This window comes from Lipotes vexillifer, unplaced genomic scaffold (assembly GCF_000442215.2).
Source record: "Lipotes vexillifer unplaced genomic scaffold, Lipotes_vexillifer_v1.1 scaffold916, whole genome shotgun sequence".
Taxonomy (NCBI): domain Eukaryota; kingdom Metazoa; phylum Chordata; class Mammalia; order Artiodactyla; family Lipotidae; genus Lipotes; species Lipotes vexillifer.
This window is the reverse complement of record NW_006798383.1, coordinates 1,565,348-1,593,010: the sequence shown is the minus strand read 5'-3', so window position 1 is coordinate 1,593,010 and position 27,663 is coordinate 1,565,348. Positions and strand designations below refer to the sequence as shown.

At 53.1% G+C, this 27,663-nt stretch overlaps 1 protein-coding gene across 2 annotated transcripts; it reads right to left on the bottom strand.

The window, feature by feature from the left end:
* Positions 1-16,763: 16,763 nt before the first annotated feature.
* On the bottom strand, positions 16,764-26,225 carry SFXN3 (sideroflexin 3). 2 transcript variants are annotated; one of them, XM_007470356.1, is made up of 11 exons: positions 26,173-26,225; positions 22,552-22,715; positions 21,724-21,894; positions 21,281-21,379; positions 20,869-20,944; positions 20,395-20,480; positions 20,046-20,173; positions 19,817-19,866; positions 18,904-18,953; positions 18,393-18,440; positions 16,764-18,119 (listed from the first exon to the last, which is right to left on the bottom strand). In XM_007470356.1, exons 2-11 carry the CDS (start codon positions 22,710-22,712, stop codon positions 18,023-18,025), a joined length of 966 nt encoding a protein of 321 aa, XP_007470418.1. In that variant the 5' UTR covers positions 22,713-22,715; positions 26,173-26,225; the 3' UTR covers positions 16,764-18,022. The 2 variants fall into 2 exon arrangements, with proteins under 2 accessions (XP_007470418.1, XP_007470419.1); XM_007470357.1 differs by lacking the exon at positions 26,173-26,225 and having other exon boundaries at positions 18,023-18,119; positions 21,281-21,375; positions 21,720-21,894; positions 22,552-22,712.
* Positions 26,226-27,663: the final 1,438 nt, after the last annotated feature.

The following is a 27,663-nucleotide window of genomic DNA, read 5'->3' as shown; positions in this document are numbered from 1 at the left end:
CCAGTGAACATTAGAATCAGTTAAGTTAAAAAAGTCTCAACATAAATAATTAAGACGGAATACCTTGTAGCTACCTACTACGATAAATTGGTGAACTCGGTCAAAATGAAAAATACATGTTGGAAAATAGAGTTAAGTGAAGAGGAGAAGTATATGAATACTGATGACAGCTGTGTAAATATTATATATATATCATCAACAAACACCCTAAGAGAGTGTGGAACAAGGCAAATGGTTGAGTATAATGCGCACAATCCTTTATTTTGTAAAATTATTTTTCATAATAAAGTAGAGACTACTTTTATAGGTAAATTAGGATGTTGAGATAAACGTAGAAAGTTGGGCTAACCAGGTGGGAAGATAAGCATTATAATTCAGCAACAAAAAGCATTACCAAATGAAAACTGGAACACCCAGCAGACTAGCTCTCTGGAATACCAAAACATTAAGGCAAGTTGAATGAGCTTTGTGACATGCAGAAAGAAATCAGGTGAAAATGTTCTTCAGCTTACTTTTCTTGCACAGGAGGCAACTCCTTCCCCCAGGCTCCCAGTTTCCCATCCACCTCTTTTTTTTTTTAATTAATTAATTTATTTATTTATTTATGGCTGCATCAGGTCTTCTTCGTTGCTGCGCACGGGCTTTCTCTAGTTGCGGTGAGCGGGGGCTGCTCTTCATTGCTGTGCACAGGCTTCTGACTGTGGTGGCTTCTCTTGTTGTGGAGCACAGGCTCTAGGCACATGGGCTTTAGTAGCTGTGGCTCGTGGACTGTAGAGCACAGGCTCAGTAGTTGTGGCGCACAGGCTTAGTTACTCTGTGGCATGTGGGATCTTCCCAGACCAGGGCTCGAACCTGTGTCCCCTGCATTGGCAGGCAGATTCTTAACCACTGCACCACCAGGGAAGTCCCCCATCCACCTTTGGGATGGAAATCATAGCTCCATCTGACCTAACAATGTGGCCACATTTTGTATTGATAAACTTAGAAGTGATGTAAAATCATTGACTCTTTCTATATTTCTGTTCTCTTTGTTTTTAACCTTTTTTTTAAATTTTGAAATATAACAGACAAGCAGAAAAGTGCACAAAATAGATATAGAGTTTGATTAATTATTACAAAATAAACACTCCTGTGATCATCATCCAGGTCAAGAAATACAACATTGTTAACACCCCCAGAAGCCCCTATCATGATTAAGCCCTCCTTTTCCCCCTAGATAACCACTTCTAAACTCTATATTTTCATTTTACCTGGTTTTGACTTTTATATAAGTTAGGATACACCTAGGAATGGAATTGCTGCTTCACATGATATGCATGCATTCAACAGTAGTTACTACCAAACCATTTTTCCAAAATTTTTCCCCATTATGCCACATCCTTGTCAACACTTGGTATTGTCAGTCTTTTTAGTTTTAGCCATTAAATAAATATTTTAGAGCCTAAGATTCTAACATGACCCATTCCACAAGGATTTCCTCCCCTGGATTTTCAAAAAACTTTATTTTGAAATAATTTTTAGACTTGTATAGAAATTGCAAAAATAGCACAGAAGGTTCCCATGTACCCTTCACTCACCCTGACCCAATGATAATATTTTATTTAACCATAGTATAATTATCAGAAGCAGGACATTGGCATTGCTACAATACTATTAATTAGTTAATTAATTTATTTATTTTTGCTGTGTTGGGTCTTCATTTCTGTGCGAGGGCTCTCTCTAGTTGTGGCAAGCGGGGGCCACTCTTCATTGCGGTGCGCGGGCCTCTCACTATCGCGGCCTCTCTTGTTGCTGAGCACAGGCTCCAGATGCGCAGGCTCAGTAGTTGTGGCTCACAGGCCTAGCCACTCTGCGGCATGTGGGATCCTCCCAGACCAGGGCTCGAACCCGTGTCCCCTGCACTAGCAGGCAGATTCTCAACCACTGCGCCACCAGGGAAGCCCCAATACTATTAATTAAACTATGGGCATTAATTCAGATTTCACCTGTTTTTACATGTATTCGTGTGTGTGTGTTTATAATTGAAAATTTATCACATACATAGGTTTATGTAACCATGAGGTGAGTTAATGAGTCTTCTGGCGTATGAGAAGCTAAAGCTCATGCCAAGGGAAAAGCCAGTAGAATCTGCAATACTAGATAAAATGTCATTTAATATATAAGTTGCCTTTTCAATTATTACCCAGAGTCACTGAAGGGAAGGGAGGCTAGTTGTCAGGATAGCTAAACTCTCACACTTTTCACTCTACATCTACCTGTTGGGACAGCTGGGGGCATGGGGAGAGTCCCAGGTTCACTGGTTGAAGTCTACTTGTTGTTATGGAACACTTGGAAGGGAAGATTTGGTGATGACAAGTGATGTTCTCCAAAGCAGAAGGCTCTTCAGTCCCACCTGACTTTTTACTTGACAATTTTGTGTGAGGCCAGTGAGATACCTTCCCGCTGACACCTCTACAGTGACTCCTCATTCCTTCCACCATTATTTTATATAATGTCCAGATGATTACCAAACTTCTATCTCTGGCACAGACCTTTATCCTGAAAGTCACACCAATATATCCAAACTGATGAATCTCCTTCTGATGTTTTCTTCTAAGCAGCCAAGGAAGAAGGCTATAAGCAGCTCCAGCCTACATTATACTATGGCTCCCAGAAAAAGCATCAGTATATCAAATTGCAGGGAAATATGTTATTGACTCTGCTGGGGTGATGTGCTCAACAGGAATTAATCACGTGGCTGAGGCCTGACCAGCCTGGAGCTCCTCTCCCCTGCAGCAGGTGTAGTCGATGCCCCGCCCCCCAAAGGTTACCTGCAGACAGTTCCTGTACAATCTCATGGGTCTCTCTATCTGAGGGAGTCCTCTGGCCCCTAGAGTGAGCTCAGCTAGCAGAGCAGTCTAAAAATGCCACAGAGTTAACTCAGGAGCAAGCCGTAGCCAGCGAGGCCCAGGAGTTGGAGGATAAATACCCCTGCTTCCTTTCCTTTCAGTGGAATAATTCTGTGCTGTATTCTCTCCAGGCTTGCAGAAGGGCTCCCCCTCACTGATGCACCTTTTATTTACTTTTCCTCCCTTCTGTCACTTCCCCTCTCCTTCACTGTGTTTTCTGGGATAACCTCCCAAACAATCCCTGTCTTAGGTTCTGCTTTCTGGGGAATCAAAATTAAGATAACCTCTGTAGAGGGAGGAGGCCGTCCGTCTGAGAGCCCCATCAAGACCATATGGACCAGGAAAAGTTCTTGGACCCCAAACTACATTTGTTAGCGACAGTATCCTTGCTTACATTCCACTTTCAACCTTTGCTCTTAAGACATAACACAGTTTAGCGTTGGCTTCTGTGGGGAGTTGGGCAATAGGTTAATATCCAAGACTCTCCTGAGCGGGCTGTTTCCTTGAAGCCAAGGAAGAAGTTGGGAAATGCATGCTAGAATTCCAAGGAAAAAGTGGTGGGCTGCTCTCCCAAGGGCTGATGGAAAATAGAACTTAACAGCAAGCGAGGAACTACTTGGTGTTTAGGCAACCAAATCACACAGAGAATCCTGGACTCCAGGAGAGCATCAGAATATGGTAAGTATAATGCTGAGCAGAGAACAACTGCCATCTCTGTTCAGTATGGGCAATTCAGTACTATCAGAACAAACGTGTTAGAAAGAACATGGGCTTGAAAGAAGAAACATGAGGCTCAGCATAAACCTTTGAGCATGTTATTGAATCCATACACCTTAAAAAAAAAAAGTCCATAAACCTTACATGTCGATATGCACAGCCTCACAAATCCCCAATTCCTTTGTGTATTTTCCACCATTTTCCCCAGGAGTAAGATACAGGGAGAGAGGTACCAAAAGATGATGATCAGGTGAACTATGCCTGGCAAGCCTCCTGCTGGTTCGGTCCCCTGACTGGGGGACACCCCAGTGGGAAATTTGTTGAGTAGAATCAAACGGAAGTTGAGCTCAAGAATTGTGTAGAAATATGGCGCTTTAAGTTAAGGGACTGAAATCTTTGGGGTCCTGGGACTTGACCTGCTGTCACACTGCCCTCTACAACATTGTTTGATTTATTTATTTATTTTTGGCTGTGTTGAATCTTTGTTTCTGTGCGTGGGCTTTTCTCTAGTTGCGGCGAGCGGGGCCCACTCTTCATCGTGGTGCGTGGGCCTCTCACTGTCACGGCCTCTCTTGTTGCGGAGCACAAGCTCCAGACGCGCAGGCTCAGTAGTTGTGGCACACGGGCCTAGTTGCTCCGCGGCATGTGGGATCTTCCCAGACCAGGGCTCGAACCCGTGTCCCCTGCATTGACAGGCAGATTCTCAATCACTGCACCACCAGGGAAGCCCTACAACATTTTTAAAGAATTTGGATTTATCACAAGAGCGAAGGCTGCCGTATATCAGTCTTGTGCATTGGGAACTGTCAAGTGCTAACACTGGCCCAGCTGCCGGGTGCTGTCTGCAAAGCAGGCAGTAGCTGCAGTGGGAGGCAGCTTAAAACGCCCCACAGTCTAGGAAGGGCTTCCGAGAAGTTCTTATTTTAACATAGAATCCAGGCTTCCAGTCAGCTTTGCCAGCAGCTGTGACCCATCTGAACCTCAGTTTGTTCTGAGAAACGAAGATGAATTTAGCCTTCAAACATGTTGTATTTGGCACAGTGGGTTCTTTTTTCTTAATTGCCAATATTTAAATAATGAGAAATTTTATATAAAAATCCAGAATTTAGGGGCCGGAGTCATTAGGCCAGGATGTTCAGAGAGGCCTAAGGCCAGCTGCTCCTAGTGCTGAGATAAGGAAGTGAGAAAAGTTGGAGCTAATATCTAAGCTCCTAGTGCTGCCAGAGTTTTTGGGAAAAAAGAAAACCCAGGGAATCTAGTCCACCCTGCAACCATTGAAGATGAGCATTGGCTGCTGTTTCAGGCAAGGCTGGCCCTCTCCAGCTCTCCGCAGTCCCAACCAGGCTTACTTCCCTCACATAAGAATCCTGCTGGCTGGGCTTCCCTGGTGGCACAGTGGTTAAGAATCTGCCTGCCAATGCAGGGGACATGGGTTCGAGCCCTGGTCCGGGAAGGTCCCACATGCCACGGAGCAACAAAGCCTGTGCTCCATAACTACTGAGCCTGTGCTCTAGAGCCCACAAGCCACAACTACTGAGCCCACCTGCCACAACTACTGAGGCCCGCGCACCTAGAGCCCGTGCTCCACAACAAGAGAAGCCACCCAATGAGAAGCCCACGCACTGCAACAAAGAGTAGCCCGGCTCTCCACAGCTAGAGAAAGCCCGCGCACAGCGCACAGCAATGAAGACCCAACGCAGCCAAAAATAAATAAATTTATAAGAAAGATTCTTGCTGGCCCATGTGGCCTTTGAGTTTATGATCCTTGAACTAGATGGTTCCTTCAGCTCTAACATACAAAAACAATAGCTACCCCTTATCAAATGGTTCCAGTGTGCCAGGCACTATGGCAAGCAATTTACATACATCAGCTTATTTCAAACTTACAAAGGTAGTATTATTAACCTTATTTTTTAAATGAGAAAACTGAGGTTTGCACCTGTAGGTAAATTTGCCCACTGTCACACTGACCAGTAAACAACAGAGCCAAGACTTGAACCTGGGGCTGCCAACATCCAAGGCCCGACTCTAACCATCACGTTCATTATCCTGACGATATCGCTGTATCTTTGTCAGCCTAACTCCAGTGCAGCTGGAGCCAGAACTGCAGCTGGTGTTTTATAATTTAAACACCCTATATTCAGGAGCCAAGCTGTAGAAATACAGGTGAGTGTGCACCCAGACAGCAGATCAGGAGGTGGGGAGGTGGGGGGGAACCTCGTTGGTCACAGCATCTGGTCATCTGAGGCCAAAGTGCTTCAGGGCTGGCATCAAGAGAAGACAACAGAGATGAGCTGGGGCTTCTGGGGAGCTGGCAGGGGGGAGGCAGGTCAGTCCCCCGTTAGAGGCCTTGGGGAGAACCTCCAGTGCCTCCTGGTGCTGAGACAGGCGGGTGGGAGGCGACAGGCGTTACAGCTGATACCTGAACTGCTAGAGTTGGCAGGAATCTTCCTGGCTATAGGTGGCTGGGGTGGAGGGGATGGTGACTGGAAATGAGGTGGCTCTCTGAGCTGGGGGGCAGCGTGAGCCCCTGAGCCATAGGGCCTAGGGGTCCCGCCCCAGCCTTCCTCATTCTTGCCCCTCTCTCCTCCTTGCTTGAATGGTCGGTCTGTGGTGACCAGCGAGGCTCCTCTGCAGGAGGCAGCCAGCTACCTCACAGGGAAAAATAGCATCGGAGCCCTCCTTAGATGCAGACACACAGCAATTTACCCAAGGCCTCTGGACCACTGCCAAGTGCAATGCGTGGAGGTAGGAAGGGAAAGGAGGAAAGGTCGCGTCCAGAGGCGCCTCAGCTCGGCCTGGGGGCTGGGCCGCAACGTGCCTGGCCCGGCGGGTAGCAGGGAGGATGAGGCGCCGTCAGGGGGCGAGGGCACCGAGCGGTTCCGCGGCCCAGTCAGATAGGTGGCCTGGGGCCCTGGCCCCGGCGGCTTGGCTGGGGTCCCGCATCCAAGGCGCGGAGCGCCCCCTGCGAGGGCCGAGAAAGCCGCAGGCAGGTGGCAGCGCCGGGCGAGGAGGCCGGCGGAGGGAGCTCCAGCCCCGCCGGGGGAGCGGGGTGCGCCCCCATCCCACATGCGCGAGGGCACCTCGCCCGCGGGAGGAGGGGCGGGAGTCCGAGGCGGGTCGGATTCCCAGCCAGCTCTCTCCTCACAGGAGGCGGCCCATTATCCGGCGTCGTTAAAGAGCAATTAGATGGAAATTAAGCCGAGAACAAGTATTGATTATCTCATTAAGGCCGGGGGAGCCCTTTCTGTCGGTGAGAGTTTACCGCCGCTCACCCCATTATCTGCAAGGTGAAAGCCTGCGGTCTTCAAAACCTAGTGAAGATCGATCTGGTCTCCATCCCCAAACCCAGTCCCGCCCTTCCCCCCTAGCGTATGTGGGTTCTAGAGAGGTGACACGAGGGGCGTGACGAGGTGGAGGAAGAACTCAGGCCCCCACTCTCTCGTCTTGGTACTTCCTCTGTAGTTGCCTTCCTTTTCTGCTCCCAAGTCATTTCCCCCCTGGAGCTGAGGGGTGAGGAGTAGGTGTGGGGATGGGAGAGGAAGATCAGAGACAGTTCACAACTCTCCAGGCCTGGAGAGATGAGACTCCCCTAGTTTCACATCCAAGGGCGAGAAACTAGAGACGAGACTTAATGGAAAGAATTTGCCCCTCTTGACACAGAGCGTAGGGTGCATCTGGGGCCCAAACCCCTGGAGGGAGGGGGAAAGGCTTAGTTCTGGGTGACCACCATCGCCAAGGAAGAGACACCTGGGACCACCCCACAGATTCCTCAATGCTTAGAAACCTCAGAATTCAGAAGGGGCTTCCTCAGGATCCCAGATGATGTGACCTTTGGAGAAAAATCACAGTGTGTTGGAGAGAAGAGTTGTTTTCATCCTGGCTCTGCTTCTAGTTGGTTGTGTGACCTCAGGCAAGTCACTTTGCCACTCTAGGCCACGGAATCCTCAAAAGAATGGAGTTGGAAGAGCTCTAAAGCTCTTGAGTCCTCAGGCACCAAATCTGACCAACTAAGTGCTGAGCTCCCAGCTGGCAGGCAGCTGTGTGCCCAGCTCCTGCCTGCCCTTCCAGGAGCTATGACCTCAAGGGAGAGAAAACATCAAACTGATAATTACAGAAATAAGTTACAATTATAATACGAATTAGAAGAAAGAGTGCAGGTGCTGTGAGGGTGCTTCAGAAGGTGGTGGGGGAGTTTACACTGGAAACAGATATTTCAATTAAAAAACATAGGGAACAAGCCTGTTGCCCACTCATCCATTCAACACACAATTACTGAAGGTGCTCCAGAGCCCATGGTGAGCAAAGCGATGGTCCCTTCCCCCTGGAGCCCCCAGTCCAGTGCGGGAGACAGACAATAATACAATCACACAGATAAAGGTGAAAGCACACATATGGTACATATACTGAAAAATATGACACGGGGAAATGAGCAAGAATAAGAAACGGAATTGACTTGGGGGAGAGGGGGTCAAGGAAGCCTGTCTGAGAAAGCGAAGGTCAGTCCATCATTTAAGGTCAGGAATCCTTCAATCAAACCCTGGGGGAGGTGGGGGAGACCCCTGAAGAGGGTGCACCTGCCTCACCTACTCGCCTAGCCTCAGAACAAGCCCAGGTCGGAGACAGAGCAGGGCCTAGAATTCCGGTCTCTGACACTCCCGACGCCACTGTGGGACTCACCCGATAGCCTCAGGGACGCCTGGGGGCGGAAAAGGAGGTGGCAAGAGGGATGGCGGCGGCGGGTGGTGCGCCCGACCCGCGCAAGGTTGGCCCGGCGCGGAGCGAGCGGCGCTGCAGCCGTATCTGGGCTCATCTCCCTGCCCCGGAGCCGGGCAACTATTAATCTTGGTTGACGGTTTCTAATGTCCTAATTGGGAGGTGGGGAGAGCGGCCCAGTCCGCCCTAAAGGTAGAAGCGGCTAATGGGCCTCTTCATCACCGCCAGGAGCGGGTCCCTGGCGGAGCTCAAGGGGTTGCTGCAGCAGGTGAGACGCGGAGCCGGCGGCGGCCCTTAATGAAGCTGCCGGGGCTGCGGCGGACCGAGAGAGAGCTTGGGGAGGGAGGCGGTTCCGGGGGTGAGAGGACGGGTCGCCCATTCCCGCCCGAAAGCCCAGCTCCGGGGCTCACCTGGGCGCCCTTTATCTGAAGAGGCCTCCTGGGGGCGCAGGGCTGGGGGGAAGGTGCTGGGTTAGACCTGCGTAGTTAGGGATCTTTTCAGAGGTGTCAGGAGTTGGGTGGGATACACGGGGAGGTGGAGGGTCTGAAAGCCCGAGTCTCCCTGCCGTAAGCAAGGGCCGGGCACAAAGTGGGCGCTCCGATGTTTGCTGACCTACGAGGCCTGTGCCCGACGTGTGCAGCGGGTAGATGTTAGGAGCAAGTGTGAATTCGCGGGCATCCATGACCCCATGGCTCCAGAGCGCCTCGTCTTTTCATATGTGCGCCCCTTCCCCCTCTGTGACTCACCTTCCCTTCTGGGGCGGGTCTGTGAGCTCCCAGTCCTCCAACTCTCAAGCACGTCCCCTCCTCCGGCATATGCTAGCGGGACCTGCCGCTAACCCAATCCTCCCAAGGCAGCCCTCCTCACCCCCACCCCCATCCAGGTCCAGACTGACCGGGGAAGCGGCGTTGGGAGGGGGTCGCCCACGCAGCCGCTCCTCAGCCCTCCCCTGGGGCCCGCCGCGCCGTGGAGCCCCGGCTTCTCTGCGGGATTCGCCGTCTCTCGCTCGCTGTCAGCCTCTTTCCCGCCCGCTCCCCGCTCCAGCGCATCAGAAATATATTGTATTCTCACCTAATTCTGTTCAATTACAGCATAATAAAACACATAATAAAAACCTAATTCATTTTTCTCCCGCGCCCACCATCTCCCGGCATCTCTTTGCTCGGGATTAAAAATTTGTCTTCATGTTTGTGGCACCGCAGTCCCGGCGCCTCCGCATCTTTAATATATGAGCCGGGGCGCTAGGGACCCGCCGGTTCTGCAGTCTTCGCGCCGGGAAGGCGCCCACCAGTCACCTGAGGATGCGGGCAGGGAAGTAGAGAGAAGCATAGACCTGCATGGGGGCCCAGCGGCACCCACCCCCTCCCTCCCCGGGGGTGGGGGCGGATCAAAGGCCCCAGATTTCCGAGGACCGAGAGATAGCGCGTCCGTTTGTCCAGCAGACCCAGTGTGGCCTCCAGGGGGCGTAGTGTGCGGCAGGTCTCTGGAGATTTTACCAAGGAGGCTGGGCTACCTGGTGCAACACAGCTGAAGGTGCAGAGCAGAGCCGTCAAGGCGGCGCCCCACTGTCCTCAGCCTCTATTCTCTCCTTTGCTTCTGATCTTCTGAGCTGACCAGGTCAACGCGGCTCTGACTTCCAAGTTACCACGACCATCCCCAGTCCCTAGGGACGCTCTACCACCCTCTGATCACATTGTGAACACCTGTATCACTGAAACAAGATTAGAACTCCCCAGAAGCAATTATTAAGAATTTAACAAGAGAAACTTTCCTACAGAGGCACAGTACTTGCTGAGCTTACAGAGGGGCCAGGTCTGAGACCCAAATGCAGCCCAGTGATATTCCCTCATTCCTTCATTCATTTAGGGCAGGGGTTCCCAAATTTTCTACATTCATGGAGCCCTTAGTTTTTCAGTGATTTTTTTCACAGTACCCTAGGCCAAAAGAAATATCTTAACAATTCCCTTTAAATACTTAGGTCTAGGGCTTCCCTGGTGGCTCAATGGTTGAGAATCCTCCTGCCAATGCAGAGGACATGGGTTCGATCCCTGGTCCGGGAAGATCCCACATGCCGCGGAGCAACAAACCCCGGGTGCCACAACTACTGAGCCCGTGCTCTAGAGCCTGTGAGCCACAACTACTGAGCACGCGTGCCACAACTACTGAAGCCCGTGCACCTAGAGCCCGTGCTCCGCAGCAAGGGAAGCCACGGCAATAAGAAGCCCTCACACCACAACAAAGAGCAGCCCCCGCTCGCCGCAACTAGAGAAAGCCCGCGCACAGCAACGAAGACCCAAGACCCAACACGGCCAAAAAAAAAAAAAGTACTTAGGTCCAAACAATTTGATAAATATTTACATCCTAACTCCTTCGTAGCCACTTGAAAAACGAACACACATAAATTGGAAGAAAAAAATAATATTTTTTACATTATTCTTAAGTTCGATTACTAATGAATGGAATGTGTGTCTGTTGGGCTCTGCATAACTTCTCAAAACTTGGAATCAGCTTGGATACCGCCACCAGTTCCTGTTCCACACTGACTTTTGTGTAATTCTTGCTGTTTGTCACAGCAACCACCAAAAACCCAGTTTTGCAAAGACGTCATTGAAAGTGATGCAGCACAAACTAATTTTGAAACTGTGAACTACCCCAAGCTAGTATATTGTGCAGTGTCTAGCAAATGTCGAGTATTGCTGGATTTCCCTCAAAAACTTTAAATGTCTGGCAGTCCTATGAGTTCATTGTGGCATCCTGGGGTGCCTCAGTATGCAGTTTGGAAACCACAGACTTAGGGAATCTACCTGTTTTCTTTAAGCAACAAGCCTCCTTAGTGGTCTTGGAAAGGTTGGGACAACTGAACAGAGGTCATCTGATTTGGCCACAGGAAAAGAACTTGAATCTTATCCACAACTCAGAGGTCAGATATAAGGAGGGGAGTCTGACAGCCTGCGGGTTAAGGTGTTAGTCTTACATCACTGTTACCCAGCACCACCTTCCATCCCACTGTACCTTGGTGCTTGGAAAGGAGGTCATGACAATGAAACTATATCACCAGAGACCAGCAACTCTGCGTGGGACTACTCTATAGGAACGGGACAAGAATGAGGTGAAGGTGTCTCCTTTCCAGCATGCCTTAAATGATGGCTGCTCGGTGCCCTCCCCAAGAAGTGGCAGAGGTGGAGGGCAGGTCAGCACCCCAGGGAACTGCCAAAAGGAAAAGGCATTGGCATGTGCAAGGAAGCAGATAGACAGCAGAGCTGGAGACAGTGGCTCTGATTACATGTTAGATACTTTCTCCCTCACCTCCCTGCATTTAGGACTCCTAGGGAGACACAGAAGAGGGAGGGCTGAGCTCCTTCTCTTGCTGGCTATCATATGCAGGGACATCTCTAGGGACAAGCTTCATTTTGCCTAGGGGACTTTTCAAGCCACATTACCCCCAAGATTCTGACATGCCTCCTTGGGAGGACATGCTCCCCATCCTCGAGGCTGAAAATCACTAAAGCTGTGAGCCACTGTTTCTGTTGTGAATATGTCATATCCTTTAGGTTTGTTGAGGAGTAAAACAGATTGAGAACCACTCGGTTAGTGGTTAGTAACCTAGGACCAACATATGAGTGGGGTTTAGGGCACTTCTGGATTCCACATTCATTTATTCAGGAAACATGTATTGTGTACCTACTGTGGTTCGGGCACTATTATAGGTGCTGTGGGCATATAAAAGTGAAGATATGAGTAGTTGCTTAATGGGTAGAGAGTTTCAGACGTGCAAGATGAAAAAGTCATGAAGATCAGCTCCACAACAATGTGAATATACTTAACACTACTGAACTTAAACATGGTTAAGACGGTTTTTATGTTATGAGTTTTTCATCACAATAAAAAGTGAATATCGGGCTTCCCTGGTGGCGCAGTGGTTGGGAGTCTGCCTGCCAGTGCGGGGGACATGGGTTCAAGCCCTGGTCCGGGAAGATCCCACATGCCACGGAGCAGTTGAGCCCGTGCGCCACAACTGCTGAGCCTGCGCTCTGGAGCCTGCGGGCCACAGCTGCTGAGCCTACGTGCCTCAACTGGTGAAGCCTACGCGCCTAGAGCCCGTGCACTGCAGTGAAGAGTGGCCCCCGCTCGCGGCAACTAGAAAAAGCCCGCGCGCAGCAACAAGGACCCAACGCAGCCAAAAATAAATAAATAAATTTTAGTAAAAAGTGAATATCACAATAAAATGCTGCCTGCCCTCAGGTTTTTCATTTAAACTGGAGAGAATCATTTGTATAGGATCAATAGGAATACATGTTGTAGCAAATACCAATCAAGTTAAGTCCCAGCCAAAGTGAGAGAGTGGCATGGACATATATACACTACCAAATGTAAAACCGATAGCTAGTGGGAAGCAGCCGCATAGCACAGGGAGATCAGCTCGGTGCTTTGTGACCACCTAGAGGGGTGGGATAGGGAGGGTGGGAGGGAGGGAGACGCAAGAGGAAGGGAATATGGGGATACATGTATACATATAGCTGATTCACTTTGTTATACAGCAGAAACTAACACACCATTGTAAAGCAATTATACTCCAAAAAGGATGTTAAAAAATAAATAAATAAATGAAGAGAAGTAATTATAAAAAACAAAACAAAACTTACGTCCCAGCTCACAACTGCCCTTCTTTGAGAACAGCCCCAACCACAGAGGTGGACCTGAAGTAATGATGTGTAATGTCCTTGCAACTTGACCCTCACCTCTGGCCACCTCCTAGGGGTAGACAACTGATCTAAGCTGTACCAATTTTTCAGACTTGAATGGAGAGACTGAAGCTGGCTGAAGCTGTTACCTTCATGGCAGTGTCCATATACTCCCATTGCTGAGGCCTCCAGAACTGCCCAGCTTCTTGCCCTTTCCAAGGCCTGGTTGGTTAGCTCAATGTCTGATTCTGAGAGCTACGGCAGAATCCTTCCAATACATCCCTCCATTTACGGAAGCTAGCCACAATCATTCTCTGTTGCTTTCTACAAATAACTTCAATTATAACCCAAACCAGTGGTGCTCCTTCTGGGAAATAAAAGTTGTCAATTGAGGATTTGCTGGTGTTAGGGGAGGGGAGGTCTTCAGTCAGAAAATAGCATGGGTGGTTGATTTATGGATTAAAATAGCAAACTCTTGTTGCATAAGCAAACACTACCCTGAAGGAGCTGTGTATTGCTTGTTACAGGCACAGGGTTATTTTCCTACTGGAGGTATGGGGATGGGAGGAGGACAGAGTTGTGTAAGTAGCCTAAATTATTCCGAGTTCCTCCCCCATTCTCCTGGTCGTTATTCAGTTGTCAAATGTTGCTGGTCTGAGAAGACTGGAAGGAGGAAGCTGGAGGAGGCTGTGGCCTGAAGCTAAGGCTGCTGTTGTCCTTCTGGCAGCCTGGGCTGGGACTGCCAGTCAGGAAAAAGATGTGTATAAAAGAAGAGAGAAGGGAGCAGCCCCAGAAGCTGTCTTTTGGACACTGATCCAGCTGGTTCGAGGTTCCTCCACAATTCCTAGCAAAAGGTTGCCCGGCATCAGGACCTGAGATCACTGCAACGTGCGGGGAGACTGGGGAAGAGGGGACCGAGAGAGGTGCCTTAATGCCTGCCCTGCACGGGGCTGTGTCCCTGCAGATGGGAAGGCCCTCTTCACCCAACAGCCCATTTCTACTCAGCGCCAGACACAGAGCCACACTTAGCAGAGTTCAGTGAACTGTGGGATACAAGGGTGGAGAGACGGAGGGACCACGGCAGGCGCAAGAGGCAGGGCCAACAGCCTTGCAGGCCACTGGAAAAAATCGGGGCTTGGGACCCAGGAGGGGCCTCGCGTGATTCCTCAATAACCTCGCGGATTTCTAGGCGGGAAGTCAAAGGGCGGGCCCTGGGATGCTCTTGGATTTCGAAACTGGAAAGTAGGGAGGGGATTTGGCGGATTTAACGGTTCAGGACCGAGGTCATCAAGGAAGCGGATCTTTGACGTAGGTTCCAGGATCAGGTAGGCGAGGTGAATCATATCCCCGGCCTGCGGCGCTGAAGTCACTGCCCGGGAAACGGGAAGGAGGCGGAGCCAGCCGAATTTTGACTGACAGGAGCCAAGCAGGGGCGGGACTCTGCTTCTGACTGGCTATGTCCCCCACGAGGGGCGTGGCTCACCTATGACTAACAGGCCCAGGGGCGGGGCTGGCTTGAGACTGACAAGCTTGACGGGGAGGAAATGGGACTTGGTTTTGGCTCTTTGGACACCAGCCAGGGTGGAACTAGGATAGTCTGACTGGCATGAGTCCACAGGGCCTGAGCTAAAGCTGGCCCAAACCACCTGTCCTTAAAATGCCGGCCTCATTAGCCCCAGTGACCAAAGAAAAGAGCAGGATATGGCCACCTGGTCGCCTCCCTATGGCCAGGGTAAGCCAGGCCTCCAGCTCCAAGCCATCTTTTCCCTTAGAACGAAGGCCAGGAGAGAGGAAGAAGGCTGGGGAGGAAGGCCAAGGATGCAGATGCAGGTTCCCAGAGAGGGTTCCTGGAGTCTGAGCACTGGGAGGAAGAGAGGAGGCCCAAGAATGGGGCCGATGATTTAACTGTGAGAAAAGTGCTATCTCTACCCAAATGCTGACTTCCGAGGAAAATTCCAAGCATGTGGAGGCAGTCTGAAAAACATGCCTGGCTAGGATTTGCCCCTAGAGAACCTGTGAAGTTAGCTTAAACCAACCGTTTTTTCTTTGAGAAGCTGGTATGGAACTAGGAATGAAAGATGGCAGGAAAGCCTTCCTTCTAACTGGCCCACTGGTGTCCTGGCCAGCCTTCTCTCTGCCATGGTTTAGTATTATCTGCAGAGCACAGGTAATTGTTATTAAATGTTCTTAATGATTTTGTTTTACAGAGATTCCAGCACCTCACTCCCCCAAGTGGGTTTCTTTTACCTAGATTTTCCAGTAAAAGTGCAAAGCCTCTTTTCAAGGGTGTAGCTGTGGACAACTTCCTTAATGTCTTTCTTTTTTTTTTTTGCGGTACGCGGGCCCCTCACTGTTGTGGCCTCTCCCGTTGCGGAGCACAGGCTCCGGACGCGCAGGCTCAGCAGCCATGGCTCACGGGCCCAGCCGCTCCGCGGTATGTGGGATCTTCCCGGACCAGGGCACGAACCCGTGTCCCCTGCATCGGCAGGCGGACTCTCAACCACTGCGCCACCAGGGAAGCCCCCTTAATGTCTTTAATAAGCCTGTGTCTTTGCTATGAATGGACATAACATGTCCGGCCTCACAGGGGTGGTTGTAGAGATCGAAGGAGACAATGAACTTAAAGCACTTGGCTTCAGTAAGTCTGCCTGGCACAACAGGGAAGGACTCAATGAGCAGTAGCTGGCGTCACCCCCACTGCCCATCAAGTAAACTCCTACTTCCTAAGAGGATCGAGTGAGCGCAGGCCAGGGTAACTTGAGGCTGTTGTGGGACCATTCAGCTCTAAAGATTTCTCCTGACCACCTAGTGTGAGTTTTAGGCTGAAAAAAAGGGAGATGAGGGGTATTTCCTGCAGGGAATAGGGAACGGATTTTGTTATAGATTCATTCACGTTTATTCTTTTGAATCTTCCTAAGCCGAGATTTGGGGTAAGAGAGGCAACTATTGGGGGAATTCCCTGGTGGTCCAGTGGTTAGGACTCTGCACTTTCACTGCTGAGGGCAGAGGGCGTGGGTTCAATCCCTGGTCAGGGAACTAAGATCCCGCAATCCGCAGGGCCAAAAAAAAAGACAACTATACACTGTTTAATAGTAGCTCTCGCCAGTTGTACATAGGCATGAACAGGACTTTGGGCCTTATTTTTCCTAGAAAAAATAAAGGCGGGGGTCATAAGCAGGGAGGGAGTAGAGGGCCCTGGGGTGGGGGGAAGGGGTGTTAACTAGCAAATGGTCCCGACCAGGCTTGTTCCAGTGTTGCATCAATGAGAGTGTGTAGGGGTGTAGAGGTGTGCTGGCACCCTAACAACTTCTCTGATGGAGCCAGGCAGTCCTTAGCCCTCTAGCCTTCCTCTCCCAGAAGCCACCACCCCATGCCAAATGCCTGAAGGGAAACAAGAAGCCCAGAGCCTGAGTTGGTCTGTAGGTGTGTGATCAGCAAACTCGCATCCCCCACCCCCGCCCCCGGCCAGAAAAGAAGGAAATGAAGCCAGCACTCCATCTGCTGAGGGAATAGAAGGTGGAGGCATCTATCCACATCCCTCCTACTTTAGTACTCAGGGTGCTGATGGAGGACTGATTTTTCTAATCTCAGAGCTCCCTCTGCTGGGGGCTGAGGCTCCCTACAGAAGGAGAGAGAAGAGACTAAGAACTGAACTTTGTAGGGAGAGAAGGGAAGGCCGCAGGCAGCAAGCTCTTCCTGAGCACTCAGGACATAGAATTGAATGAAGATCAAGAAGTAGACAGGTTTTCGGTTTATTGAGTAACAGTGGCACCATAGCTTTTATTACTGGTGGCGGTTGGTTGGGGGAGCAGGAAAGTGCTCTTAGAGGATCGCACTGGGGCCTTCACCCCACTTCAGCCAGAGGTCACAGGAGTTGGAGTCATGGTCCAGCTCTGCACTCCGTGAATTCACCAGCACATATTCCATCCCCAAGTCCACCTCCCCTTTGGACCAGCCGTTGACTGCTGGGCCTTTCCTCCTCTTGGAGGCGGGGGTGTGGGGGAGCAGGGCCAAGAAGCCTCAAGAGAAGGAACCAAGATCAGGATCCTGCTGAGCGTCCAGCAAGATCAGTGGAACACAAAATCCCGTCTTGAGATCGTACGCTCAGGGCCTAGTTGCCCTTGAGGTGTCCTAGTTACAGCCACTCAGACACCTGTGGAGTTTAAGCACCGTTCCCACGCTGTGTCCCTCCGTAAGAGGGTGCAGTGGGGGCTCTTAAACAGGAATGCTTGCTCTGCCTTCGTGGCTTTTTGGTTAGGGGAGGGGGTTGGGATTGTAACTTTAGACTTAAGGTTATGATGTCTTGCGGCCCAAGAACTCCCAGGATTGTGCCTAAAGATGCCCGTACTACAGTGTGGGGGAGATGGGGAGATGGCGAGAGCAGTACAGGACACTGACACTCCTTTGTTCTAGCAGAGAAGAGGAGAGGAAATGACCCATCCCAGGATGTGGGGAATGCGATAAGCCCCCTGCCTCCCTTATCCTGCCATGTCGTCCTCTGCCAGCCCAGTTCCTGAGTCAGCTTCGGAAGCCAGGAAGCAGAAATCTGAAGGATTCAGCCCAGTTTAGCCTGCTAGTGTCCCTCAGTCTCTGTCCTGAGATCCTGGGTCTCCTCCTGTGTCCAGAAGGGGCAAGGTTCCATCAGGAATGACTTGGCTGGTGGAACTGTTTAGGCGAGGAAGTCCTGTAGCCTGGCCGGCTGGCAGGTGACAGGAGGCCAAGAAGGGAAGCCAGACATGAGGACATCCCAGGACAGCCTGTACACACACATATCACATATGTACATATGTAGACACACTAGCGCAGAAGGGATCATGTGACCCTGCTCTTTGAAATCAGAAGAGAGAAAAAGACTACAGGGGCACCTCTCCCAGCCTAATGGATTGCTGGTCTCAACAGCTGCTCCCACACCAGGCCCCCGCCCAGTACCAGGCAGATGGACAAGTGGCATGGACGGCAAGGCTCCACTAAAGCAGCAGCCCAAGAAGGTGAGAGAGGAGGCCAGGGGCTGACGCCCCCTCAAAGCCCCTTGTTGTAGTAAACCGCTTCGATACTGGGGTTTTGCTCATGGATCTGAGCTCTCAGCTCCGGCTCCAGCCTGCTCACGTGTATGGAGCTGCAACAGAACAGCGCAGGCAGGCTGAATGTCCCCTGAGCCCACCCCCCTCAGCTGGGTGCCCCCCAATCACCACCCCTCTTCCTCCCAGGTTGCTGAATCTTCTCCTTCAACTGCCAGAGGCCCGGATCACTGCCATTCCCCCACCCCCAGAATAAGCTGAATGCCTGCCAGGCCTCCTCCTGGAACACACTGAAGGAACCTAAATCAGCTGCTCCCAGAGATGTGGAGACCTGTCTGAAGCCCCCAGCCAAGCCTGGGGGCAACACTTACCTTCTCTGGGGGAACAGGGCACAGCACAGGGGGGTGGCAAATACCAGGCTGAGGGAGAAGAGCATTGGAAAGGTTCGTGAAGCTCTGATCTAAGAGTCCCTCCCGGCACCCCACCCCATCTCTGGAGACAGCCCCTAGGGGTGGAGATTGGTTAAAGCCAACGATGACATTAGGTTCTGGCTAAGGAAAGAGCCTCCAGAGCAGTGACCCAGAGCGCCACGGCCAGTGACAGAATCAGGAATTAAATGTGCATGAAACTCTGGGCTGGTACCAAAAGGTATATTTCCATGGTTTCCGTGGGGGATGTAGAACCCCTTCGACTAGATTCTTGACCTTCAAAACAGAGATCACTCCCAACACACACAGTATGCCCTACAGGTGTCCAGGACCCCTACCAGCTGAATGTATGAATGAATGATGTATTTAAACATCTTACAAGCAATAAGACCCACCCACATCCACCACAGAAAGGATACTCCCACACATTCTAGCTAACTCCCTGCACACTTACCAGAAGCCCACCAGTCCCACCTGCAGGGGCGCCCCCAGCCAGGGGCGGCGCTGTGGGGAGAGAGAGAGAATGTAATGGTGTGTGTCCCCTGCCCCTCCTCACCCCTACACATTCACCCACCACGGCTCTATCCCATCAGCGCTGCCTTTGAGCCTCTCAAATGTGGCCCTTTTCTTTCCCCCAGTCCCATAACAGGACTCACCACCCTCCACTCCAGCCAGGCCCATTTACTGACACCCTCCCTGGTGTCCCACCACCCATCTTCACCTCTCTGAATCGCTTCCCACACTTCCTTCAGGAGCTGCTTTCTTCAGGAAGCCTCCTCTAACCCTCCACTCCCTCCCTCCCATCCCACTGCGTAAATCTGTCCCTTTCCAAACACATCTCCTGCTCTGCACACCCTTCTTGATTTGCTCCAGCCTTAGAGGCCACCAATCTGTTGCTCTGTGTACATGGTTGCCACTCAATAAATATTTGCAAATAAATGATTCAACAAATGAGCCAGAGCTTGTATCCCTGTGCCTTGCTTCTCCATCCTGTTCGCGTGTGGGTGAGCCTGTGTGTGTGTCTCAATGTTTTTTGTAGCTGACAGCATGAGCACAATATCAAGCGTGGCTGTGACAGTCCATCCCTACTTGTGTCAGAGGTCTTTGGAGTGACACCGGCTTCCTTCAGGACAGAAATCCTTTCTTTCCTTCCCTTCCCTTCTCCTCTTGCACCCTCAGTGTTCCTTCATTCCAGCTCAATTTATTCTTGCTGAACGAATTAATGAAGGTGGGAGGGGTAGCACAGGGGTGGGGCAAACAGGTAGCAAGTCTTAGACTCAAGTCAGGTTGGAGAGGAAGTTGGGGACCGGTCACTTCTGCCCCCAGTCACCACTATTTCTAGGACGGGAGAGGTGAGAGTGACGTACCTTTAGGAAGTCTTTCTTCTCCAGGGTGTCCATGATCACAGGGGGAATGGCTGAGGGGAGAGCAGGGCAAGGAGGGAGGGAGTTAGTAGAGTGAAAGTCAGACCCTAAAGAAGGGGCGATCCCCCTTTGCAGCTCCTCCAACTCCCCCCAGAGTCCTCAAACCCCCCGAATAATGGCACCCCCTTCTCTTAGAGCCGCCCATGCCCCCACCGAGCCACTCCTGCCTCACCCATGGCAGGAATCGCCATGCAGATTCTTGATGTCACCACCTGGAAGATTCCTTGCTTGGCTGCGGCCACCGAGTGGCCAAGCCTCTGACCCTGTTCATCGGTCACTGGGATGCCCACCTGCAGCTCTCTGAGAAGGGAAGGGGGTGGGGGTCAGATCACAGGCCCCAAATCTGAGCTGCCATGCTCTCACGGGCAGCTAGTCCCCTCAGACAGCCTAGATTCAAAGGCTGGTTCTCCCACCCCAGGATCCCAGCAGCATACTGAGACTAGGCCCAGCAGCTCGTGTGGCTGGCTGGTGTGCCTACGTGCACCCTGGGCGTGCACACACCAGGAGCTGGGGCCACTCACCTCTGCCTCATCAGGGGGATGTTGATGCAGTTGGCAGCTGCCACAGCTGCAAAGGGCACAAATCTGCCAACCAGCGGGGGCAAATGCTGGGGGAGGAAAGATGTCATTTAGTGCAGGGGTCCCCAACTCCAGGGCCACAGACCGGTACCTATTAGGAACTGGGCCGCACAGCAGAAGGTGAGTGGCAGGCGGGCGAGTGAGCGAGGCTTCATCTGCCGCTCCCCATCGCTCGCATTACAGCCTGACCAATCTCCCCACCCCCGTCCGTGGAAAAACTGTCTCCCACGAAACCGTCCCTGGTGCCAAAAAGGTTGGGGACCGCTGATTTAGTGACCCTAAGGGCCATGGGGTGGTAAGGAACTCTGAGGAGAGATATGGGGAGCCTGTAGGTTGGGGTGGAGGAGTGGTAGGGAAAAAGGAGGCAGATAAAGCGTGAACTGGGGGGGGGGGCAGTGGAATGGGGGCGGGATTTACCTTAGTGAGGGATTTGAGTCCCAGGGCCGTGGCCACAGCCCCGGTGGTAGCACTCACGTAAGCCGTTCCCAGCTGCCTGCGGACAGAAGAGCCAGGACACAAGGTGGGAGGTAAACAGTCCAGCACGTGGCTCTTTGCTTCAGGGACGTGAGGCGTGGGAGGGTGGCCTCACTGCAGAGAAATGTCTCCCCTGCTCCAGTGCAGACTTGTCTGGAAGCCCCAATCCCTACCCTGGAAGAGGACTGGGTCCCCCGAAGCATACACAAGAAGACCTCAGGCCCTCAGTCAGGCCAGGAAAGTGAGTGGGGGGCAGGCTGAGAGGAGGCCGCTGAGCCACTGGCTGCATAGGCCCAGGGGAACAGGAGAGAGCAATGGCGGGCCGGGAGAAGGGTCCCTGGGAACAAGCTCTCACCCCCCAGTGATGGGAGCGTCGCCACTGCGGTTGGAGTAGTTAACGATGGCATTGAAGGACTGATTCACCCACTGCCAGAACACCACGGTTGGGGTCTTCCTGAGGGAACAAAGACACTTACTTCCACAGTGTCCCACATCCTTGGACACTGATAATAAAACCCCAAAGGTTAACCCCAAACCCTCAGGAGGGGCCCTGTTGATGCCCCTAGAACGTGCTCTGGTGACCCCTGCATGACCCTCCTTACACAAACACACCCATTGTCTCTGGGGTGGGAGGACCCCGGGGGCTGAGTTCTGAGGAATGGAAGGGATTCTAACGCAAGCTCTCACCCACCTACTATTTTCTGCCCAAACTGGCCCAGAGAGGAAGTGCCTAGTCATCAAGTTACACTGTAGCTTGAACAGAGCACCCAGGGAGGAGACACACAGAATAGGACCTGCCTGTAGAAGGTGAGCATGCAGCTGGTGATGGTCATGTTCATGGGCACCTGGGCTGACATGCGGCCAATCAGGACCACCTTCTCCCCTGTGTCCGGATGGAAGGCAGAGTCGTACACATACTTGGCCCTCCAGAGCTGGTCCTCGGTGAGCCCTGGCGTCACCACGCCGGCCCTGCAGAGGTTGGCAAGGAGGAGACAGGCAATTCTAGGGGGCAGATCTGCCCTCCCAAGCCCTGCCCACCCAGCTCAGGGGAAGTCTGGGCAGAGGACCAGGCACTTTGGCTCCCAATCTCAAAACAAAGGAACTACTTGCCTCTGGGGAAGAATCAAGTCTTGCCAGAAGAAGGGCTCCTATTTCTATTTCCCTTCTAGCCACACAAAGAGGGGTGCCCTTCTGTTTCTGCCCAAATGCTAGGTCAATGCTGGGTAATGGTGGTTTCCAATGAGTCAAAAATGGCTGGGGTGTTGCATGAGTTTTTCCTCCTGGAGACAAGGAGGCTGCCCTCCTACTTCCTTGGGACTCAGCTGAGCCCCTCTGTCCTTGCAGAGGGTGGCCCAGCAGTGGGACAGGTCCTTGTAGAGGGTTTGTGAAACACAGAGCAGCCCCCTACCCACAAATGTCGACACCACCTCCCCAACCCAAACACCCTGAAATCCCTTAAGTTAAAGTTCTGCGCCCTAGTTGTCTGTGATTCCAACCGAGAGGGCAAGGGAGTGGGGGGGTGGAGGAGTGGAACAGGGTCATGCTCAAGTTAGGGGGGACAGGCGCAAGAGGTACTGTATTAACAGTAGGGAATGAGCCGCTGGGTTAAATGGGGTTGGGGGTCACCTGTAGTTCTGCACGATGTTCCGGGAAGCTTCTAGCTGTGCCCCGGACAACAGCAGATTTCGGGGGTCGGTCACAGTAAAGAAGTGCCGGGCTCTGCCCAGGAAAGTGCTTTGGTCCCAGCGAGGTTCCTGGATATCGATATCTAAGGGCAACTCACCCATTTTCTGCAGGGCAGGGACCAAAGTCAGAGGACTCCAAGGAGGGGTCCAAGGGCTCCACATGGGGGAGACTTTGGTGGTGCTGCCCTGGTCCCTGCCAATCCTTCTAGAGCTCAAGATGACTCCAGATAGGTAAGCAAAGATGTGGGGAGGAGCTGTTTTCTAGGCAATGTTCCAGCCCCCCTGGGCCACTAGAGAACATGGCCAGGAAAACAGATGTCCTTGCACTCTGACCTGGTACAGATTTTCATGAGTGAGGATTTGCATGTGTGTGGTTGACGCATGAGCAGCAACTAATCCCATGCAGCTACTCTTGTGCTCTGTATGCACAAAAATGCAGATTATATGCATTACACATCCACGTTCATGTCAGCTTTAGGCCCCAGTTGCCTTGAGACCTACATACAAACCCCCAAGGCTGTTTGGGAAGATGGCATAAGCCATCTCACTCCCCAGGCCCTGACTGGAGGACAGCAAGGGTTCATTGGCAACTCCAGGGCTTACCTATTCCAGATCTCAAACAGGGGACTCTGATGCCAGCCAGCCAGGTGTGCTCGTGGGCATGCACAGTCCCCTCTCCAGACCCATCTTCCTCAGCCCACACTGAATGGCCCAAGGCTCTCCTTGTTCCCTAGCTGGGCAGGGCTGGCAGGAACACACATCCACCTCTCCCTGAGCTACCTGCCTCTAAAGGAGCAGGATTCAGTGAGTGAACCCTCCACTCAGCACAGAGAAGAAAGCCTGAAGCATTCATCTGGCCATGTTGGGCAATATCCTACAGAATGACTAATTCTCTCCAACCACACTTCCTCACAGGCAGACACACCCTCCCCTCTCACACACTCACATTCACATACCCACACACAAAGACACCAGCATACACGCCCTACACAGACCTGCAAACAGGGTGGACACGCCCTGCATACAAAGACCGTTACTTACACACACACACACACAGCTCATATCCATCAGTTGCAGACACCTGAATGTGTGACCATACAGTCTCACCTCGACATTCCCTCCCCAACCAACCTCCCCTCGTGCCTTAGAGCCGAAGATGCTGAATCTCGCAGGACGGAGGCAACTTTCCTCTCTTGACTCCCAGCCCTCAAGCCCTTACTCCCCTGACCCCCGAACCCCGCCCGGCACAATGAGCACTCACGATTTCCTAGGCTCCTGGGCTCCCGTCCTCTGCAGCTCTCAGTCCCGCCTTCCTCTCCGCGCGTCGCCCCCGCCCTCACACCCATCACGGGTAACGTCACGCGTGACGCTCGCCAGCCTGAGGGGCGGGGGCTCCCTTGGCGCATCCGCCCGGCGAGGCCAGGGATTGGCAGAGCCTGGGGGCGATGGGTGTCATTTAAGGGCGACGCCCCCAGCCCGGGCCACTGAGACCCGGCCCTACGCTGTCTCCCAGAGCCAATCCGAGCTCAGGGATCAGTTTTGGCCACGTCCCCAGCCCGAGAGAGGAGGGGAGGAGCTACCCCATTTGCTTGCAGTCCCTTGGCTGGCCTCGGGAGGCACCCGGCCTCTGCAACCGGGGGTCTAGGTGCCCGGGGCGAAGGCGGGCGGCGTGGAGGGGCATCCTCTGACGGTACGCCCAGAGGGACTCGGGTTACCGCCCGGCTTGTTTACTTAATGGCTGCCTTGGCAGTGGCCTCTGCCTACTTGGACCCCTGGTCTCCTACCCCGGTTCCCTCAAGGTCCTCTCGCAGCACTTTGGCATTCTCACCCCTTCACAGTCCGGTTCTGCTCGTGCCTGTGCCTATTCGGTGTCCCCAGCCCTTTCCTCCTCCCCAGTCCCCTCTATACGCCCCTCTATAACCTCTAGCTCCACTGGGTCCCCAGTTTCCTTATGCCCCAATCCCTACCCCTGCATCACAGACCCTGGCCGCAGTCCCTGCCCCAGATGTGAAGGGGCAGAAAGCTCAAGGTACCTCTGTCTGCATCAAGAAAGTGGATCAGAAAGAGTCTTCCTCCTTCTAGTGTCCTGGAACCAGCTTCCCTGCCTTGCGTCCTTTCCAGAACTGGGTGGCCAGAGAGACACTTTCTGACATAGGAGGATGCATATGAAGGCAGCGCTCAAACACACACACACACACACACACACACACACACACACACTCCCAACTCACCCGGGGGTCACCTGTAGTTCTGCACGATGTTCCGGGAAGCTTCTAGCTGTGCCCCGGACAACAGCAGATTTCGGGGGTCGGTCACAGTAAAGAAGTGCCGGGCTCTGCCCAGGAAAGTGCTTTGGTCCCAGCGAGGTTCCTGGATATCGATATCTAAGGGCAACTCACCCATTTTCTGCAGGGCAGGGACCAAAGTCAGAGGACTCCAAGGAGGGGTCCAAGGGCTCCACATGGGGGAGACTTTGGTGGTGCTGCCCTGGTCCCTGCCAATCCTTCTAGAGCTCAAGATGACTCCAGATAGGTAAGCAAAGATGTGGGGAGGAGCTGTTTTCTAGGCAATGTTCCAGCCCCCCTGGGCCACTAGAGAACATGGCCAGGAAAACAGATGTCCTTGCACTCTGACCTGGTACAGATTTTCATGAGTGAGGATTTGCATGTGTGTGGTTGACGCATGAGCAGCAACTAATCCCATGCAGCTACTCTTGTGCTCTGTATGCACAAAAATGCAGATTATATGCATTACACATCCACGTTCATGTCAGCTTTAGGCCCCAGTTGCCTTGAGACCTACATACAAACCCCCAAGGCTGTTTGGGAAGATGGCATAAGCCATCTCACTCCCCAGGCCCTGACTGGAGGACAGCAAGGGTTCATTGGCAACTCCAGGGCTTACCTATTCCAGATCTCAAACAGGGGACTCTGATGCCAGCCAGCCAGGTGTGCTCGTGGGCATGCACAGTCCCCTCTCCAGACCCATCTTCCTCAGCCCACACTGAATGGCCCAAGGCTCTCCTTGTTCCCTAGCTGGGCAGGGCTGGCAGGAACACACATCCACCTCTCCCTGAGCTACCTGCCTCTAAAGGAGCAGGATTCAGTGAGTGAACCCTCCACTCAGCACAGAGAAGAAAGCCTGAAGCATTCATCTGGCCATGTTGGGCAATATCCTACAGAATGACTAATTCTCTCCAACCACACTTCCTCACAGGCAGACACACCCTCCCCTCTCACACACTCACATTCACATACCCACACACAAAGACACCAGCATACACGCCCTACACAGACCTGCAAACAGGGTGGACACGCCCTGCATACAAAGACCGTTACTTACACACACACACACACAGCTCATATCCATCAGTTGCAGACACCTGAATGTGTGACCATACAGTCTCACCTCGACATTCCCTCCCCAACCAACCTCCCCTCGTGCCTTAGAGCCGAAGATGCTGAATCTCGCAGGACGGAGGCAACTTTCCTCTCTTGACTCCCAGCCCTCAAGCCCTTACTCCCCTGACCCCCGAACCCCGCCCGGCACAATGAGCACTCACGATTTCCTAGGCTCCTGGGCTCCCGTCCTCTGCAGCTCTCAGTCCCGCCTTCCTCTCCGCGCGTCGCCCCCGCCCTCACACCCATCACGGGTAACGTCACGCGTGACGCTCGCCAGCCTGAGGGGCGGGGGCTCCCTTGGCGCATCCGCCCGGCGAGGCCAGGGATTGGCAGAGCCTGGGGGCGATGGGTGTCATTTAAGGGCGACGCCCCCAGCCCGGGCCACTGAGACCCGGCCCTACGCTGTCTCCCAGAGCCAATCCGAGCTCAGGGATCAGTTTTGGCCACGTCCCCAGCCCGAGAGAGGAGGGGAGGAGCTACCCCATTTGCTTGCAGTCCCTTGGCTGGCCTCGGGAGGCACCCGGCCTCTGCAACCGGGGGTCTAGGTGCCCGGGGCGAAGGCGGGCGGCGTGGAGGGGCATCCTCTGACGGTACGCCCAGAGGGACTCGGGTTACCGCCCGGCTTGTTTACTTAATGGCTGCCTTGGCAGTGGCCTCTGCCTACTTGGACCCCTGGTCTCCTACCCCGGTTCCCTCAAGGTCCTCTCGCAGCACTTTGGCATTCTCACCCCTTCACAGTCCGGTTCTGCTCGTGCCTGTGCCTATTCGGTGTCCCCAGCCCTTTCCTCCTCCCCAGTCCCCTCTATACGCCCCTCTATAACCTCTAGCTCCACTGGGTCCCCAGTTTCCTTATGCCCCAATCCCTACCCCTGCATCACAGACCCTGGCCGCAGTCCCTGCCCCAGATGTGAAGGGGCAGAAAGCTCAAGGTACCTCTGTCTGCATCAAGAAAGTGGATCAGAAAGAGTCTTCCTCCTTCTAGTGTCCTGGAACCAGCTTCCCTGCCTTGCGTCCTTTCCAGAACTGGGTGGCCAGAGAGACACTTTCTGACATAGGAGGAGGCATATGAAGGCAGCGCTCAAACACACACACACACACACACACACACACACACACACACTCCCAACTCACCCAGTCACCATACAGAGCATGCGTGCTGCACACCCAGGTGGCAGCCCGCGCTCCTGCCCACCGCAGGCTCACGCCCCGCTCTGCCCTGGTGGCATTCCCTCGCTGAGGCCTCAGGGGTGACCGCGGAGGGGTGGCAATTCCATGAGCCCTGGTAGCTGGTTTGGCCTGGAGAAGACGTGGCTCTGGGCTCCCCTGCGCTGAACCGGTAGCGGTAGCCGGGCGAGCTGAGACCCAAGGCCTAAGTTCGCGGTGCGGGGTGGGGCACCAGAACTCGAACTGGAGCGGGTAGAACCCAGAGGCCCCAGCCCAGATTACAAACGGCCGACCGGGGCACCCAAGGAGGTGGCTCGAGGGAGTGATTGGCGGCCCTCCCAGCCAATGGGAGCCCGGGACTGCGCTGGGCAGCCCTATTCCTTCAGCCTCGGCGGGGCTTGGGCGGGGATCCCCTGCTGCTGCTGCTGCTGCTGCTGCTGCTGCTGCTGCTGCTGCTGTCGCCCGCGCCCGCGGGCGGGCGAGGCTGG